General features: G+C 37.6%; 1 protein-coding gene and 1 long non-coding RNA gene across 2 annotated transcripts; one reads left to right on the top strand and one right to left on the bottom strand.

Moving 5' to 3' along the window:
* The first annotated feature begins 429 nt into the window (after positions 1–429).
* LOC140852943 (uncharacterized) lies at positions 430–5598 on the top strand. Its single transcript, XR_012135976.1, has 2 exons — positions 430–3474; positions 3687–5598. It is a non-coding gene; the product is annotated as an uncharacterized lncRNA (long non-coding RNA).
* Positions 5599–11511: 5913 nt separating this feature from the next.
* LOC105060500 (uncharacterized) lies at positions 11512–13084 on the bottom strand. The gene is made up of 3 exons (XM_010944238.4): positions 12782–13084; positions 12617–12695; positions 11512–12040 (listed from the first exon to the last, which is right to left on the bottom strand). The coding sequence occupies exons 1-3, from the start codon at positions 13067–13069 to the stop codon at positions 11790–11792; spliced, it is 618 nt and encodes a 205-aa protein (XP_010942540.2). The 5' UTR covers positions 13070–13084; the 3' UTR covers positions 11512–11789.
* Between the last annotated feature and the right edge of the window lie 3645 nt (positions 13085–16729).

Genomic DNA, 16729 nt, shown 5'->3' with positions numbered 1-16729 from the left:
CATTGCTCTATGTTTTACTATTTTTATAGATTCAGAGGATTAGTTTGATTTAGGGATTCGATATGGGAGAGCGAGTTAGAGGTAGACTTTAATATTTTATTTTAGATTAGAATTTATTGAAAGTTGATAAAAAATTATGAAATATTATTTGATAAGGCATTTGATTTAGTTATTAGAAATAAAGTTGAACATTAATTATTTGAATTTTATTCTACTGTTGTTTTATGATATCGTGATGAGATGTCTTGCATACTTGCAGAGAGAGTTTTCTGTGAGTGTATAGTAGTTGCTGCGACCTTCGATTCGTGATCTTGGATTGGAGATGTGACATATGTATCTTATCAATCTATCCTCCACGTGGAAGGATATTAATAAGAACTTCAATCCTCTTTAGAGCTCCACATCCTACGGAATGGGTGATAGTAAAAATATCAGTTCTTGAAAGGATACCTGAATAGGCATCGTGCCACTTGCTCTCTTTTTTAACGATTCATTCACTAGAGATGTAGAAGTGAATGTTTTAGTGGCGTCCCAATGGAACTGGAGGTCTGCTCATTAGACGGTCAAACTTTATGGCCCCCTCACTCAGCAAGCTTTGGAGCTGGAGAATTTAACGGATCTTCTCTCTCCTATCAGACCATCTAAAATAATGGATACCTTAGTTTGGAAGCTCAACTTGAGTGCTTGGTAGATTTATATTATAGGTTCATTAGCAAAGGAGGATTGATCTGCCCATACTACAAGATTATATGGAAAGTAGCAGTGCTAGAGAAGATGAAAGTATTTATATGGCTAGCCTTGAAAAGCAAATTCCATTTTGGAGGAGTACTTGCTTTAAAAGGCTGGTTAGTGAGTGCGATGTTGGATGAGTGCTGCAAAATTTCAGGAGTTAGTTATGCAGATTTACCCCACTTTGAGAAGAACTAACCCCATGTTTATTTCTGTTATCCAGATGGCAAATTATGAGTTTATGTTTACTTAGTCTTTGCAAAAAAATTGGACACAATCAGTCCATGATCTATCCATGTTCTTAGTTCTGTTTTCATCCTGTATGTCATGTCCTTCTTTATTTATAGCTCTGTAAAGCCTATTTAAAGACAGTAGATGTTAATCAATGAGAGAGTTTATTTTTAGTGTATTCTCAATTCATCTTTGTGCTCCAGGAAATCTATTTCCTCTTCTCTTTAGTTTTTTCACAGAATTCTGATGTATATGTGCAGAAGTGCTTGATTTCAGCAGCAAACTTGATTAAGCCCACCATTGCTTCAGCTCCAATAGTGGTATCAGAGCCAGGTTGGAGATCATCAAGAGGAGAAGACTCAACGCAAAGGGCTTCCTAAGGCAAGGTGATTCTACAGAAATTTCTCTGGTAAAGTTTGCACACCATTTGTTTGTTGAAAAGTCTCTTAAAGTAAGACATGAAAAATACTAATGGTATGAATCCATTGATTTCTATTTTTAATGGGCAAGCATATGAATTCTGGAATATTAAGATGCATCGGTTTTTCATTTCATTAGATTTGTGGGATATGGTTGAAAATGGTTATGCAGAGCCAATAGAAGAAGAGGGAAGATTGACTCCTGCTCAAAGGAATGAACTCAAGGACAATAGAAAGAAGGATGCTAAGGCATTTGTAGCACTACAACAAGCAGTTACTGACTTCATCTTTCTAAGAATTGCTGGAGCGAGTTCAACGAAAAAAGCCTGGAATATATTGAAGAAGGAGTATCAAGGAACTGAAAAGGTAACTGCTGTAAAACTCTAAACTTTTCGGCGTGAGTTTGAAAACCTAAGAATGAAGGATGGTGAATCTGTGGATGAATTTTCTTTAAAGGTTACTATTTTAATTGGTCAATTAAGATCCCTTGGAGAAGAAATTTCTGAACAAAAAGTTGTTGAGAAAGTGTTAAGAAGTTTGCCAACTAAGTTTGATAATATAGATGCAGCTATTGAAGAAAGTAAGGATCTCTCTACTTATTCTCTCACTCAACTAATAGGATCTTTATTAGCTCATGAGGAAAGGCTCAACAGATCAGCAGAGAAAAGTGTTGAACATGCTCTTGCATCAAAGCTAGAAATTACAGAGAATGCTGGAAACGCTAAGACATCTGAAACTCATACAAACAGAGGTCGTGGTGGAGGTTCCTACTGTGGAAGAGGTGGTTACAGAGGAAGAACAGAGAAAGAGGTAGAGGAAGGTCTAGTTATGATCAAAGAGGCTATCACAATGAAAGAGGTAATTATCATGCTAATGTTCAATGCTATTTCTGTAAGAAGTATGGTCATATAGAAAAAGATTGTTGGAAAAAGGCTGATCACCAAGCTAATATTAGTGAAGAGAAAGAAGTTGATAACAATATTTTTCTCACTTGTCTAAATGAAAAAGAGAGTATAGATGATGTTTGGCTACTAGACAGTGGATGCAGCAACCATATGATAGGTTTATGAAGCCTCTTTAAAAGCATAGATGAATCAATGAATGTATATGTTCAACTTGGTGATGGGAAGTATGTTCAAGCTGTTGGAAAAGGAACAATTGTTGTGAAGACTAAATCAGGTAATGAGAAACAATCTCAGATGTGCTTTACATTCCTGGTTTAGCTCATAATCTTCTAAGCATTGGACAATTAGCTCACAAAGGATATCTAGTTACATTCCATGAAAATACTTGTGAAATATTTGATCAAAAATCTGGCCTCACTATGATGACAATTGAAATGACAGCAAATAAGATGTTTCCTGTGAATTTCTCTTGTATTGATGATTATGCACTTATGGCTAGCTCTAAAACTGATTCTTGGTTATAGCATATGAGGTACGATCATTTACATGTTAATAGTTTGAAGTTGCTAAAGCAGAAAAATATGGTTTATGGACTACCCAACATTGAGAATATTGATCATGCATGTGAAGGATGCATCTATAGGAAGCAACACAGAGCAAATTTTTCAATCAAGAAGTTTTGGAGAGCTAAGGCACCACTTGAGTTGGTCCATACAGATATCTGTGGACCAATGAGAACTTCTTCATTAAGTTATTGTAAGTACTTCCTCCTATTTGTTGATGATTTCAGCAGAATGAATTGGGTGTATTTCTTGAAGTTCAAATCTGAAGCTTTCTTTAAGTTTCTGCTATTTAAGAAGTTTGTTGAGAAGCAGTCTGGCTATATCATTAAAACATTACGAACTGATAGAGGAGGAGAATTTCTTTCTAATCAATTTACTTCATATTGTCAAGCTCATGGTATTCACAGGCAATTAACAGCAAGCTACACATCCGAACAGAACGGAGTGGCAGAGAGAAAGAACAGAACTATAGTTGAGATGACAAGGAGCATGCTGTAAGCAAAAGCTCTTCCAAATTTCTATTGGGCTGAAGGTGTTGCAACAGTAATTTATCTTTTGAACCGATCTCCAACAAAAGCTGTTCTAAATCAAACCCCATATGAAGCATGGAGTGGAAAAAAACCTCAAGTAAGTCACTTAAAAGTTTTCGGTTCAGTTGCATATGCTCGTATCAGTCCTGATGATAGACATAAACTTGATAAGAAAAGTGTTAAATGCATTTTTGTGGGATACAGTAATGAGATTAAGGGATACCGGTTATTTGATCCTGTTGCTAAAAAGCTAATCATAAGTAGGGATGTTGTTTTTTGATGAACATAGCTGCTATGAATTGAATAAAGTTGAGCAGAATTCTCCTAAGTTCATAGAAGTGGAGATGGAACCTGAAATAGAAAAACTCCCTACAATGACTACAAGTGGCAGTCCCTCTACTTCAAATTCCAGAAGTTCTCCCAGAGAGATGCAGCAATTAGAGAACATATACATAACTTCTTCACAAAAGGTAAGATCACTAAGAGAAATTTATGAAAGTTGTGATTTTGCACTTGCTTTATTAGAACCATCATGTTTTGAAGAAGCCAATCAAAAGGAGGAATGGAGAACAGCAATGAATGAGGAAATGACAGCCATAGAGAAGAACCAAATATGAGAATTAGTAGACTTACCGAAAGATAAAGATGTAATTGCTTGAAGTGGATCTTCAAGACAAAGTATGGGACAGATGGAAGAGTGCAAAGGCATAAAGCCAGATTGGTCGCAAAAGGCTATTCACAGCTACCAGGTATTGATTTTAATGAAACATTCTCACCTGTTGTAAGATTTGAAACTGTTAGGACTGTTTTGGCTTATGCTGCACAAATGAAATGGCTAGTGTACCAATTTAATGTAAAATCTGTATTTTTAAATGGTATTCTTGAAGAAACAATCTTGGTAGAGCAGCCAGAAGGGTTTGTGATTGCAGGTATGGAAGAGAAAGTATATAAGTTGAGAAAGGCATTGTACGGACTAAAACAAGTGTCAAGAGCATGGTACAGTTGGATTGATACCTTCTTTCAGCAAGATGGATTCCAAAGAAGTGTAAATAAACCCACTCTCTACATCAAAGTGAGAGGTAAAGAATTTCTTGTTGTTTGCTTGTATGTTGATGATATGATCTATTTGGGTTCATCATATACTCAGAAGAATTCAAGGAAAGAATGATGAAGGAATTTGAGATGACTGATTTAGGACTATTGCACTATTTCTTGGGTCTTCAAATTTGTCAATCAGAAAATGGAATTTTTCTTTCACAAGAGAAATATGCTTACAATATGTTAAAGAAGTTTAACATGCAGAATTGCAAAGGTTGCAGCACACCAATCAATGCAAATAAGAAACTCAGACTAGATGATGGAACTGAGAAAGTTAATGAAGTATATTTCAAGAAGGTAGTTGGAGGATTGATGTATTTGACACACTCTCGGACTGATATTATGTTTTCAGTCAATTTGATCTCCAGATTCATGCATAGTCCGTCCAAGCATCATTTGGGAGTGGCGAAACGAATCCTCAGATATATACATGAGACAATTGATTATGGAATTTGGTACTCTCCTGTAACTAACTTTGAACTTGTTGGTTTTACTGATAGTGACTGGGCAGGTTCATTCGATAATAGAAGGAGCACTTCAGGCAACTGTTTCAGCCTCGGATCTGGAGTAATATCCTGGTTGACAAGAAAGCAAGATACCGTGGCATTATCTTCATCAGAAGCAGAATACATAGCTGCGGCATCAGCAACATGTCAAGCAATTTGGCTACGAAGGATCCTTGAAGATATTCATCAAGATCAAAAGCAAGCTACCATAATTTTCTGCGACAACAAGTCAACTACCTTGATGACAAAAAACCCAGTCTTCCATGGGTGATCAAAGCATATAAGAATTCGTTATTACTTCATCAGAGAAGCTACAGCTGAAGGCACTGTAAAGTTCCTGCACTGCTCAACACATGAACAGGTTGCCGATATTTTGACCAAGCCACTACCATATGACAAGTTCGTCTACCTAAGGAAGAAGCTTGGTGTGACTGATTTTGCATCAAGGGGGGGTGTTGGATGAGTGCTGCAAAATTTCAGGAGTTAGTTATGCAGATTCACCCCACTTTGAGAAGAACTAACCCCATGTTTATTTCTGTTATCCAGGTGGCAAATTATGAGTTTGTGTTTATTTAGTCTTTGCAAAAAAACTGGGCACAATCAGTCCATGATCTACCCATGTTCTTAGTTCTGTTTTCATCATATATGCCATATTCTTCTTTATTTATAGCTCTGTAAAGCCTATTTAAAGACAGTAGATATTAATCAATGAGAGAGTTTATTTTTAGTGTATTCTCAATTCATCTTTGTGCTCCAGCAAATCTATTTCCTTTTCCCTTTAGTTTTTTCACAGAATTCTGATGTATATGTGCAGAAGTGCTTGATTTCAGCAGCAAACTTGATCAAGCCCACCATTGCTTCAGCTCCAACATGCGAGCTGTCCATTTTGTGGAGATAATTAACAATGAAACTGTTTCTCATCTCATCCATAGATGTCTCTTTTTGGTATAGATCCATAGATGTCTCTTTATTAGAACCATCTGGTGCATCCTAAAGACTTGTTTAAATTTATGTGGATGGCACCCAACTCGAACAGCATGGGATCAATTGTTAATGGCTATACTTCGGCAATAAAGAAATAGAAGAATTTTTCTTGAAAAAGAAAAGCTCCATCTATGCTACTCTTCCAAAGATGCTCCATTCTTTTCAGCTGTGGGAACACCTTGGCTCTCAAAAGGATTATTGTGCGTTCTCTGGATGTGAGGGCATCCTGTTCCTATATATTTGGTTTGTTTTCTTTGTCCTCTTTTCCGTGCTGCATTTTCTTCTCTCTTGTGCGCTGTAAATATCTTCTTGGAATGAATAAATTGTGGCGGGGGTTGGAAGTGCTTTATTTTTCTTTCTTTCTTTCCTTTTTTTTTTTTTTTTTCCCTGAGCTAGAGAAGGGGGAGTACCTTGTTTCCTCCTTATCCATTCGAAAAAGATGCCGGAAGTGTCTCACTCGACGAGTGCCGGAAAGTGGATGGCAACATCATCACGCTTTCGTCATCTAATCAAGGGGATCTTATGCTAACTTTTTTGCTCTCTTTAATTCCGATCTTGTTGTCTTATCTTGTTAAAGACTAGCCGTCAGGCGGTCAAAATTTTGTATGGCGATCATTGTTCGGTTTATAGCTCGCCTGCTTGATAGTCATATTTTGACATCAAAATAAAAAATTTTCAACTTCGAAAATTGTTTTGATTTGCCTATTTTAAACTCGACTATGTATATTGTAGATATGATTTTGATAATATCATCTAGTGAGTCTAGCAAAGACTTCATTTGAATGCTCTGAGATCAAGTAGTGGCTCATCATTCAATCACTTTGATCGTGACAGATATGGCCTGGTTTGGCTCGTCTACAAAGCAAGCCATCTACTGTTGTTGCTTGCTGTCTTATCTATATTGTAACAGTTCTTTTCTCGTTCACAACCAAGGCCATGGTCATTTTCGTTTTTCCTTTTTTTTTTTTTTTTCTTTTTTCTTGCTTCTTATTTTTGACCGGTACTCATTCTTCTTTGCGTCTCTTTTGGACAACTTGCATGATGAAGAGGGCCAAGGACCAGTTGTTTTTTCTTTTTTTCTAATAAGAAAAGGACAGGTTTGTAAGATCACGACAGTGACATTGTACGCAGATTTCGAGTCTTACTTCATCCTTATCGTTTCAAAAAAGAAAAATACAGGAAGTGTCTCTGGTTCTTGATGTGTGCCAGAAAGTAGATTCCACCATCATCCTGCTTTGGTCACTTAATCAAGAAAATCTTACACTTTTTTCCTTTCTTGAATTCTTATTTTGTTGAAGGCTAATCAAACCAGGCAGTAATAATTTAGGATGGCAATCATTGTTTAGTTTATGGCCTGGTTGCTAGTCATATTTTGGTATTAAAATAGAAAATATTTCAACTTTGAAAATTATTTTGATTTGCTTGTCCTAAACTTGGCTGTAAGTTGTAGATATGATTTTGCGAAAATTATCTAATTAATGGGTCCAGGAAAGACTTCGTTTGGATGCTTTGAGATCAAGCGGTGGTCCTCATTAGATCACTTGAGTCGTGACAGTTACTACCTAATTTGGCTCGACGATTGAGTCTACGTATACGTACCAAGACATCTACGATTGCTCTATTATTCTTGCTGACGTGTCCATGGTTTTCTTTGTTTTTTAACTTTTGTACTTGTCATTCTTGACCGGTCATCCTTCTCTTTGGACCGCATGGAGGATGAAGAGAGCTAGGCCTAACATTTGGCATGGGTGGGATCAATCAGGGACTGGCATTATGCTAAGGTACATGGCAAGGGAGGAGAAGGAGAAATTTCTTAAAGAATGTGGGGTATGTCAACCCACTGAGATAAATTATCAAATAGCATTTGGAATGGGGTGATGACCTTAAGATCAACCATGATATAGATAGAAATGATGATGGTACTATATTTGGTTGCATCCTCATGATCCTACATGGTGTTGAAGAATAGTAATGTGAGGCCAAAATTTTGGGGACAAAAATGCCGCTGTCTAGCCAAAATAAATGTTTCTAAAAATACCCATATTTGGAGGAAAAAAGTTTTTCTAGCTAGAAAGGATTTGATCATCCCATAAAAAATCTTTCAGTTGGGAAGGTTTGATAATCCTATACATAGAGTTATTTTGATAGATTTTGATTAATTTTTTATCTTGTTGAATTAGTTTGGAATGACAGATTTTGATAATTTGATCTCTAGTTAATAGTTCAAAATCTCTAGAACATATCAAAGATAGTTTTTGGTATTATATAGCCTGTGATATTAGATTTTCATGGCATACCAAATAAAGTAATCGAAGATAATCTGAAATCTTTAATCATTCGAATATAGCATACCATATGTGATAATGTTAGATCATTAGGGATCAGATTATAAGGATCATCAAAGATCTAAGATTATCATACTAATTCTATTTGAATCACCAACACCACCTCAAGATTTTCTTAAATCAGGATATTCCGTCTTTTGAGAAGAATAAGCAAGCTCGGGACTTGGTTGCTTCCAGAATTTCTTCTCCTTTGATCGGTTTTATCTTCTCATCTCTTTCCATCCTTGTTTCCATTTGTTTCTTCGTACTCTCTTCTGCACTCTTTTTCCTTTGATATATTTAATAGGTATTCTTATTCTTTTTGGTGGCAATTAATTTGGGTTCAACTACCAATAAAGCAGTATCTTGCTCATTGCAATATAATTCTTCTATTGGTAAGTTCTGTGATGTGTGTCCTGTTGTTATTGAAAATTATGATCATATATTCATCACATGTTCTTTTGCGTATCAATGCTGGCATTATATTTCTACATGTAGCAAATTTCATATTGTTTTAATTCCTTGTCAAGCCTGTTTTATTATATGCAAAATGACAATATTACTATGCAGTGGAAAATTCTTGTGACCTGTGTTACTTGGATAATATAGCAGGTCAAAAATAAGCGTATATTTAATCATACTTATTCTACGTCTGCTCAAGTCTTACGTAGAGCCATGCTTTTTACGAACAGTCCTGCCTTACACCCATTTAGGCACCAAGATAGCATACAATCCATCGCTGCACCTAGTAGTAGATCTATATCAGTCTCTTGACTACCTCCTCCCTATGGGTTTAAAATCAATTTTGATGGCTCTCTAGTATTAAATCAGGCTTCTACAGCTTATATTCTTCGAGACCATACAGCTTGCTTCTTGCAAGTTGGAGGAAAAAAATTATTCAATGTTTCAGTTCCTTCTGCCGAAATGATTGCTGCATGGTTAGGTGTATCTGTTGCTGTTACTAAGTTTCATGCTACCTATATTTTATCAGAAGGTGACTCACTCACAGTTCTTCATTGGATTGAAGCTTTTATAAGTCAACAGTCTAAACAATTTTCTTTTCTACAGGATATTTTCGATTGGAGGTCTTCATCGAAAGAGTTTAAATTGGCTCATATAAATAGGGAGGGCAACCAAGTAGAAGATTATTTGGCTAACAAGGCTAGATCCGATGATTTTCGATAAAACGATATTCGAGATGTTGACTCACATTGTTTATATCTTCTTCATGCAGATAACTATGGGGTACTGTTTTAATGGAAGGGATGAAAAATCGGAAGAAATGGAAGATAAGGATACACTTGTAGAAATATTGGATGCTTTCGAAAACATCAATATACTTGTTCTGATCAGCATTGATGTTAATCTGTATTTGTCTAGATTTCGGGTACTAACATCCCATTTTTGCAGGAAGTTCAACAAAGCTTTGGGGAATCATATATGGCAATGCTCACAAACTTTGGAGGGCTTCAGTAACATATCATCTACATACAGTAATTTCTTTAACAGAAATCAGTACCATCAGTCCAGTATGCAAGTTAAAAATCAGACCGTTAAAAACAAAAGAGTGGATAAAAGGAAAAATAGTGAGTGTGTTCAAAATAAAAAAAGGAAATGCTTATTGGACAACATATTGAAACAAGAGATTCCCTATCTTCTATCAACATTTCTGCTCATCACTGTGCTTCATTATAATTGGAGTCTTCAAAATTTGGAGCATCTGTTGGAGGTCTTTCTTCCATCAAACATAACTGTCATGAGGAACCTTGACAGATCATCAACCTTTAGATGGACAGATGCGTCGATCACTGACATATTCAACAGGAGGGGGTTTAACACCACCAAGTTTCAAATGTTATATCAAAAATATCGAGGGTATTCAAATCCAACCATTCCGTGTGCTTCACCGCTTGGAGAATCATTTTATTTTTTATGCTTTCGGTGGGAGGCATACAATACTGAGATGGGGGCCTATCACATTATGTTTCAAGTAGTGCATGTACCAGCATTGATTGCAACTGCTCTAAGTGAGTGTAAACTTTCTCTCAAATTTCAGACTTTTGTCGAAGGTAGCAACTCACTACAAAAACAAAAGAAAAAAGAAGAGAGAACAAAAAAGGAGGAGGAGTATCACTCTGTTAATGTGGATGAAAAGGAAAAAAAGAAAAAGAAAAAGAAAGAAAAAGAAAGGAAAAAAAAATAAAAAAAAAAAGAGGAAAAAAAGATCAAAAAAAGAGAAAGAAGGTTATTTTACTAACTTTCTTTATCTTTGTGGTTGCAGGATTAATATGAATGCATTTCATTTACTGATTCACTTCTCTCTTCCTTCACATGACACATGCTTATGGACTTCAAATTTGCACAGTTTACAGACTTTAGTATGCTGTTGTATTTTGACTGGTATGTGGAACCTAATGTGGAATGCTTATTTTCTATCCAGTGCTGCCGACATACAGTCAGGCTGCTCATGGATGCAGGGATCAGGAGATAGTAAAATTTTACAGCCTTTTATCATCAGTCTTTGTTTCAGATATTTTAATGCCTGCTACAACATGGTGCTACTTTACTCTTTAAATGTTCAGAATTCAGATCATAATCATGCAATCTTCCATGGATTCGGGATTATTTTCAAATTATCAACTTCAACCTTTCTACCACAGCATATAGTGTTTTATTATTGGGAGGATTAATATTGCGTTGCTGTTTCATATCTTTTTGGGGGAGTTTTTCTCGGATGATAGTCTTTCAACATGGGATCAGGCTACTGTGTTACATATTACATCTGTTTAATTTCACTCCATGCAGAAGTAAGATCTCATCGGTAACCATGGGACAGTGTTCCGTTATTCACGGAGGTTCTCTTCTACTCATAGCTAATGTTTACAGAAGGCCATACTACATTACTAAAGACAGGTCTGCAGCGCAATTATTCTTGTTGTTTTTCGGTTACAGAGCAATGAAGATTTTCGGTTCTGTTGTCTTATACATCTTACAAATTGTAAGTGTCAGCTTGTGGTTACTAAGTACATTACTGCAGATTTTGGGTTTGTATTTCATATGTGACCCTGTTGTTGCTTTTACTGCTTCCAGACTTGTACAGTGTGCTCTAATTATCATCCGTTGTGAATAAAAGTTTCACTTACTACCAAGGGAAAAAAAAGAAAAAAAAGCGTTCTTTTAAAATAAACCTCTGCATCGCCTTAAACCCAAGGTACCAGAATATTCTCCCAAAACCTGCCATTCTATATTCAAGCCATTCATAAAGGGACAGACCGTCACGCAAAAAAAAAAGAAAAAAAAGGGGACAGACCGACCAGAGCCACACCCAGACCCCACATAACCTATAAAACAAATAAGAAGTAAAAATAAAATTACATGCAACTCCGTATCGACCACCATTTACGGATCGCAAGCAAACCGACGGACAGAGAGCACATGAGTCGTCCTTCTTCGAAATCCGGACGCGCCCAACCTTTTTGTGCTGCCTTTGTCGGCAAGTCCTACATAATATTGCAATTAGAGTCGTAGTAGGGCTGATGAACCACCACAGGGACGTGAGGATATGCCCAGGTCGCCGGCGGCACGGTCTCCTTCTCCTCCTTCTTCTCTTCCTTCTTCTCATCCATTGCTGCAACGCTAACCAGCTCGGCATAGCCCATTCGTTTCCGAAGTGTTGTTGTCAGTGCAATCGAGTCGACTCCATCTCCCTCCACTTCCATCTTGTCCCCGTCTATTTTTGCAGATATTACACCTGCCATTCCATCATCCAAAACACCAATCATAAGAAATTCTATCACCTAATTAATTCTTAAGCTCAACTTGCAACACACGGAAATAAAGAAATTAAAATCAAGAATTCACACCGGAAGGAACAAGTACAAGAAAACGACATGTGTTCCGTGGACTTCATCAAATAATTGAGTGAATTAGTAAATTCTTAGTTCCCTACAACTAATTAAGCTGGGACGAATAAGAAATAGAACCATATTTCTTTCCTTTTTCGAAGAAAATATATTATCTTATTATTTTTTAAGTGGCTTAAGATTTCCTTATGCTGTCCAACCGAAGTAGATAAACAAAGTAGAAAACTGAACAGACACAGACAAATATCTCGAGCATGGTATGTGTCCGCGTATGTAGCTGGAAGGGGGCAGCCGGAGTTAACAACCATCCCTCTCTCTCACACTCTCACACAAACGAGGAGCATATGTGTCTGAAAAACTAAAGAAAGTACAAAGTATGTAGAGTACAAGAAAAGATGCTGACACTTTGGTGGTATAAAAAACAATTAATTAGCTCGTTGGAAGGTGTCTGTGCGAGAGATTACCGGTTGATCCAACAGCACTCTTGAGAGCTTTCGAGCGCTTCTTGGAGTCGTCCATCGAGACCTTCATAACAATTTTTTGCTGCCACAAAGCAACATACAGATTTAGATCATCTGAATTCGCTAGAAAGTTATATTCATCTCCCCTTCGAAGCAGAAAGAACTCACCTTCACCATCCTGGTAGACCGATTAATTGTTTCTCCTTTGGAAACAGGGGAGGACGACTGCGCTATGGGTGTACCGAAAGGACTTGGAAAACTAAGGCTATCTTGCCTGCCTTTATATAGAAGAGTGAGGATCCTGCGAACCTCTTTGGAGAGGGGTTTAGAAGGAAGACGGAAATGTCCGCATATTTCTATCGAGGAAACAGGGGACCGGTGGGAATCAGCGACAAAGTGAGCCCGTGGAAACGGCAACGTAAGGCAAAGCGCGCTTGCCGTCGGACTTGGCGTCATTTTTGAAAGATATTTTGGATGTCATGATTACGGACTCGATGTTGCCGCGTTGCTACTTTGACCGACGACGGCACGCGAAGCTTCCTCTAAGTCAAGTCTTCTGAGTGCCTTGCCATGACTTTTCTAGTGTCGATTAAATTAATACAGATGATGTTGTATGATGAGATTTAAGATGACTTTTAGTCTTCTTCCGAGTCTTTTTGCCCCCGATCCGTCCCCAAAAAAATATTAGTTACAACGGTGATATCATATTAAATTTATAATAAATTAATAAAAAATTTTATATTTTATCAATTATCATGTATTACATCAATTCTCATAAATAATATCGTACATTATTTATATATATTTTATTTATTTTTAATTTTTTATTAATTTATTATAATAATGATGTGATACCGTCGTTGTAACTAATATTTTTTTTTTTTTCTTTGAGGGAGATGGAGGTAGCCAGATGCTGCCTTTAGAATTTTATTAAGAAAATAAATATTTACTGGTCTCTTCTTAAGTCAACCCAAGCAAGTTGCTTGGTTGAAGAGCTCGTACCGTGGTTTCTACGGTCATACATGGGAGAAAATGCATCTAACTGGTATCAACCACTACCTTGGACTCAGCTGATTATTTAGTTGGTACTGGCCTCTCTCCAAGTCCAAAATATAAATTTTATAATATTATTTTATAATTTAAATAAATTATATTTAAAAATTAAGATATTGTTATTATTATTATTTTTTGCTGGGACCCGTTGCAATACAAACTAGAGGTGTATTTTGATCGTTATACTCAATAACCTGGGTTCAATTCTTGCATGTACTAGAATTTGGGAGGATGGGGCGATTCGACCAGGGCTGTTTTGTGTGTGTAGAACTCAGGACATTGGAGAAGGTGTTCCATGCATGTTGTTGTAATAAAACTGGTTAGTATAGCCTCAAGAAGCTCAAATAGAAAAGTCCAGCCTTCTCAAAATTAAATTTACAAATCTGACCTATTAGTCATTTCCTCTTGCAATGATGGATAACCTCATATGCTCCAAGGGGAGGAAAAAAAAAAGGGGAAATGGTAGCAAATTTGTTTTAAGCTTCTATAATTTCAGTTTGGTTACTAGGATTGTACGACCCTATGACAGGGTGCTGAGTCCGTTAGCTTAGCGTGTAATTAACCGGGAAAAAGAAGGATGATGATTGACAAAGGATACCAATGTTTTGTAATTTTGCTAACATTGAGGGGTCATAATTGCTTCCCCACCTTCACCCTAACCTCCCCTTCCTCCTTGCCCCCCACGCCTCCGCCCTCCTCCTCCTCCTCCAGGCTGCCCTCTTCCTCCCCCTGTCCGCCGTCACCACCCTCCTTGTCCTCCTTGCGGTCGCCTCCGCCCACCGACGACCCGCCTCCACCTACCGACGACCGTTCTGCCATCTTTTGTCCTTCCGGCCGCCCCCTTCTCCTCCCCCCATATCTCACTCGCCTTCCACCTCCTCTTTGTCGCCTTCCCCCACCAATGACCCCTCTCCCGTCCACCGCCTTGCCACCTCCAGTTTGCCGCTGCCATCCTCCTCCTCCTCCCTCACCCACCCCCTCCCGCACTCCTCTTTCACCTCGCCTCCCTTGCCTTCACCTTCTTCCCCGCCGCCTTCGCCCACCAACGTCCGCTCTCCCGTCCATCGTCTCACCGCCCTCCTCCTCCTCCGCCGCCGCCTCCCTCCGGACTGCTCTGCCTCATCCTCCCTTTAGTTCCTCGAGTCCAGCCTCTCCTCGAAGCTTTCATCCCTAGCTGTTGCCACCGACTCCTCAATGTCCGTATTGTCTCCGTTACGTATTGTGATCTCAAGCACTGCGTGACGCTGCCGTCGCCGTTGCCGTTGCCGTTGCCGTCAGAGGGTGTGTTGGCCGGAGGCAGCATGTTGCACGTGGCAGGGAGTACATGAAGGATGGGATGGATCGAGATGGAACGCGGTGAATGTTAATTTTTCAAATATAACTCGCCAACATGAATCCCTGTTTTTTTTTTTTAAAAATAAAAAATAAAATATAAGAACACCCTCCACCTTTAATTCAATTTTATTTACATCTTTTTGATTTTAAAATATATTAAATTAATCTTTCAATTTTCGATATATTTTAATATAATCTTATCGTCTATCTCTACTTATGAAATAATATCATTATTTTATAAAATAATTAAATTATTTTTATCTCTATTTTTTCCTCTCCAATTGCTCCTCTTCTTCACTTATGACATCTATCCTCACTTCTTTCCCATCTTCCTCTTCCTCATTCTCTTCTTCTCCTCATCATCCACCACCTCCTCTAAGTCCTTCCCCCTCCTCTTTTTTCTCTTCTCCCACTTCTCCTCTTTGGATTCTTCTCTTCTAAGCATGCCCATGTTTTTCTCTACGGTGGCTTCCACCACTTCCGTTCCTTCCTTATCGACTATCTCTCCTTCTCTTCCTCTTCTTCTTCATCAGTTTTTTTACTCATTCTCCTCCTCCAAGCTCATCATGACCCCTCCTTCCTTTTCTTTCTCTTTATCCATTTCTCTTCCGTCTTCTCTTCCTCCTCCTTTTTCAAGTCTGCTTGTGAGCTCTCTCCCTTTATGATGGTTTTCTTCACCTCCACCTATCTCACTGGCAAGCCCTCCTTGCCCCCTCCTCCCATTCCTCCTCTTTCTTCTCTCCTACTTCTTCTCATCTTCCTCTAAGCCCGCCCACCTCTCCTTCCCCATCTCTTCCTCCATCTCCATCTTCTCTTACCGACAACCTCTCTTTCTCTCTCCTCTCTTTTTCTAATTCACTTCTCCTCATCATTTTCCTCCTCTAAGCTGACTTATGAGTGCTCTTCCTCTCTCATCCTCTTCTGCCTACCCATTTTTCTCCTCCTCCTATCTCGCCTATGAGGCCTTTGATCTTATTCTCCCCTTCCATGCCAGTCTTCATGATCCCACCCTTTTCCTCCATAGCAACTCCCTTCATCTTCATCTCTTTGATTTTTTCTTTTCGATGATCCATCCAATATAAGCGAAGGATATTTTCATCTATTAAAATAGAAAACTAATACCGTTAGTTAGTAAATGAATATGATTGAATCGTATTGGAATATTTTAAAAATTTGAAGGACTAATTTGACGTGCTTTAAAGTCGTAGAATTATAAATAAAATTAAGTTAAAATTGAGACGAAGTTTCTATAATTTATTTAAAAAATAAAAAAATAATAAATTTTTAAAAAATCTAATATAAAAAATAAAAAAAATTACATTTCATCCTCTATCAATTAAAAGTACTCAAGTTGCGAATGAACCCATGTTGCGCCGCGACTTGTTGCAACATAGCTCAATGACACGTTGGAGAGTAGAGAAATCTAGAGAATCATTAGGAGAATGCAGCTCTTTTCGTGCTCTTTTTTTTTTTTTTTTTTTTTACATTTTGTCATGGTACAATCAACATGCCAATAAATCAGCATTAATATAACCACACATCAATGTACCCCAAAATTAAAAAAACAATAAAAAAGTGCAAATCACATAACTTTTAGATTTTATGCATCAGTTTTATATTAATCAGATGTGAAGTTTTTATTAGGAATCTGCCAGTTAAACGCATAAGTTCATAGTTTTAAAAGAATGAAATTCCTTGAACACATTAAACTGCTCATAAGAGACGAGT

Source organism: Elaeis guineensis, chromosome 1 (genome assembly GCF_000442705.2).
Source record: "Elaeis guineensis isolate ETL-2024a chromosome 1, EG11, whole genome shotgun sequence".
Taxonomy (NCBI): domain Eukaryota; kingdom Viridiplantae; phylum Streptophyta; class Magnoliopsida; order Arecales; family Arecaceae; genus Elaeis; species Elaeis guineensis.
This window is presented reverse-complemented; position numbering and strand designations above follow the sequence as displayed.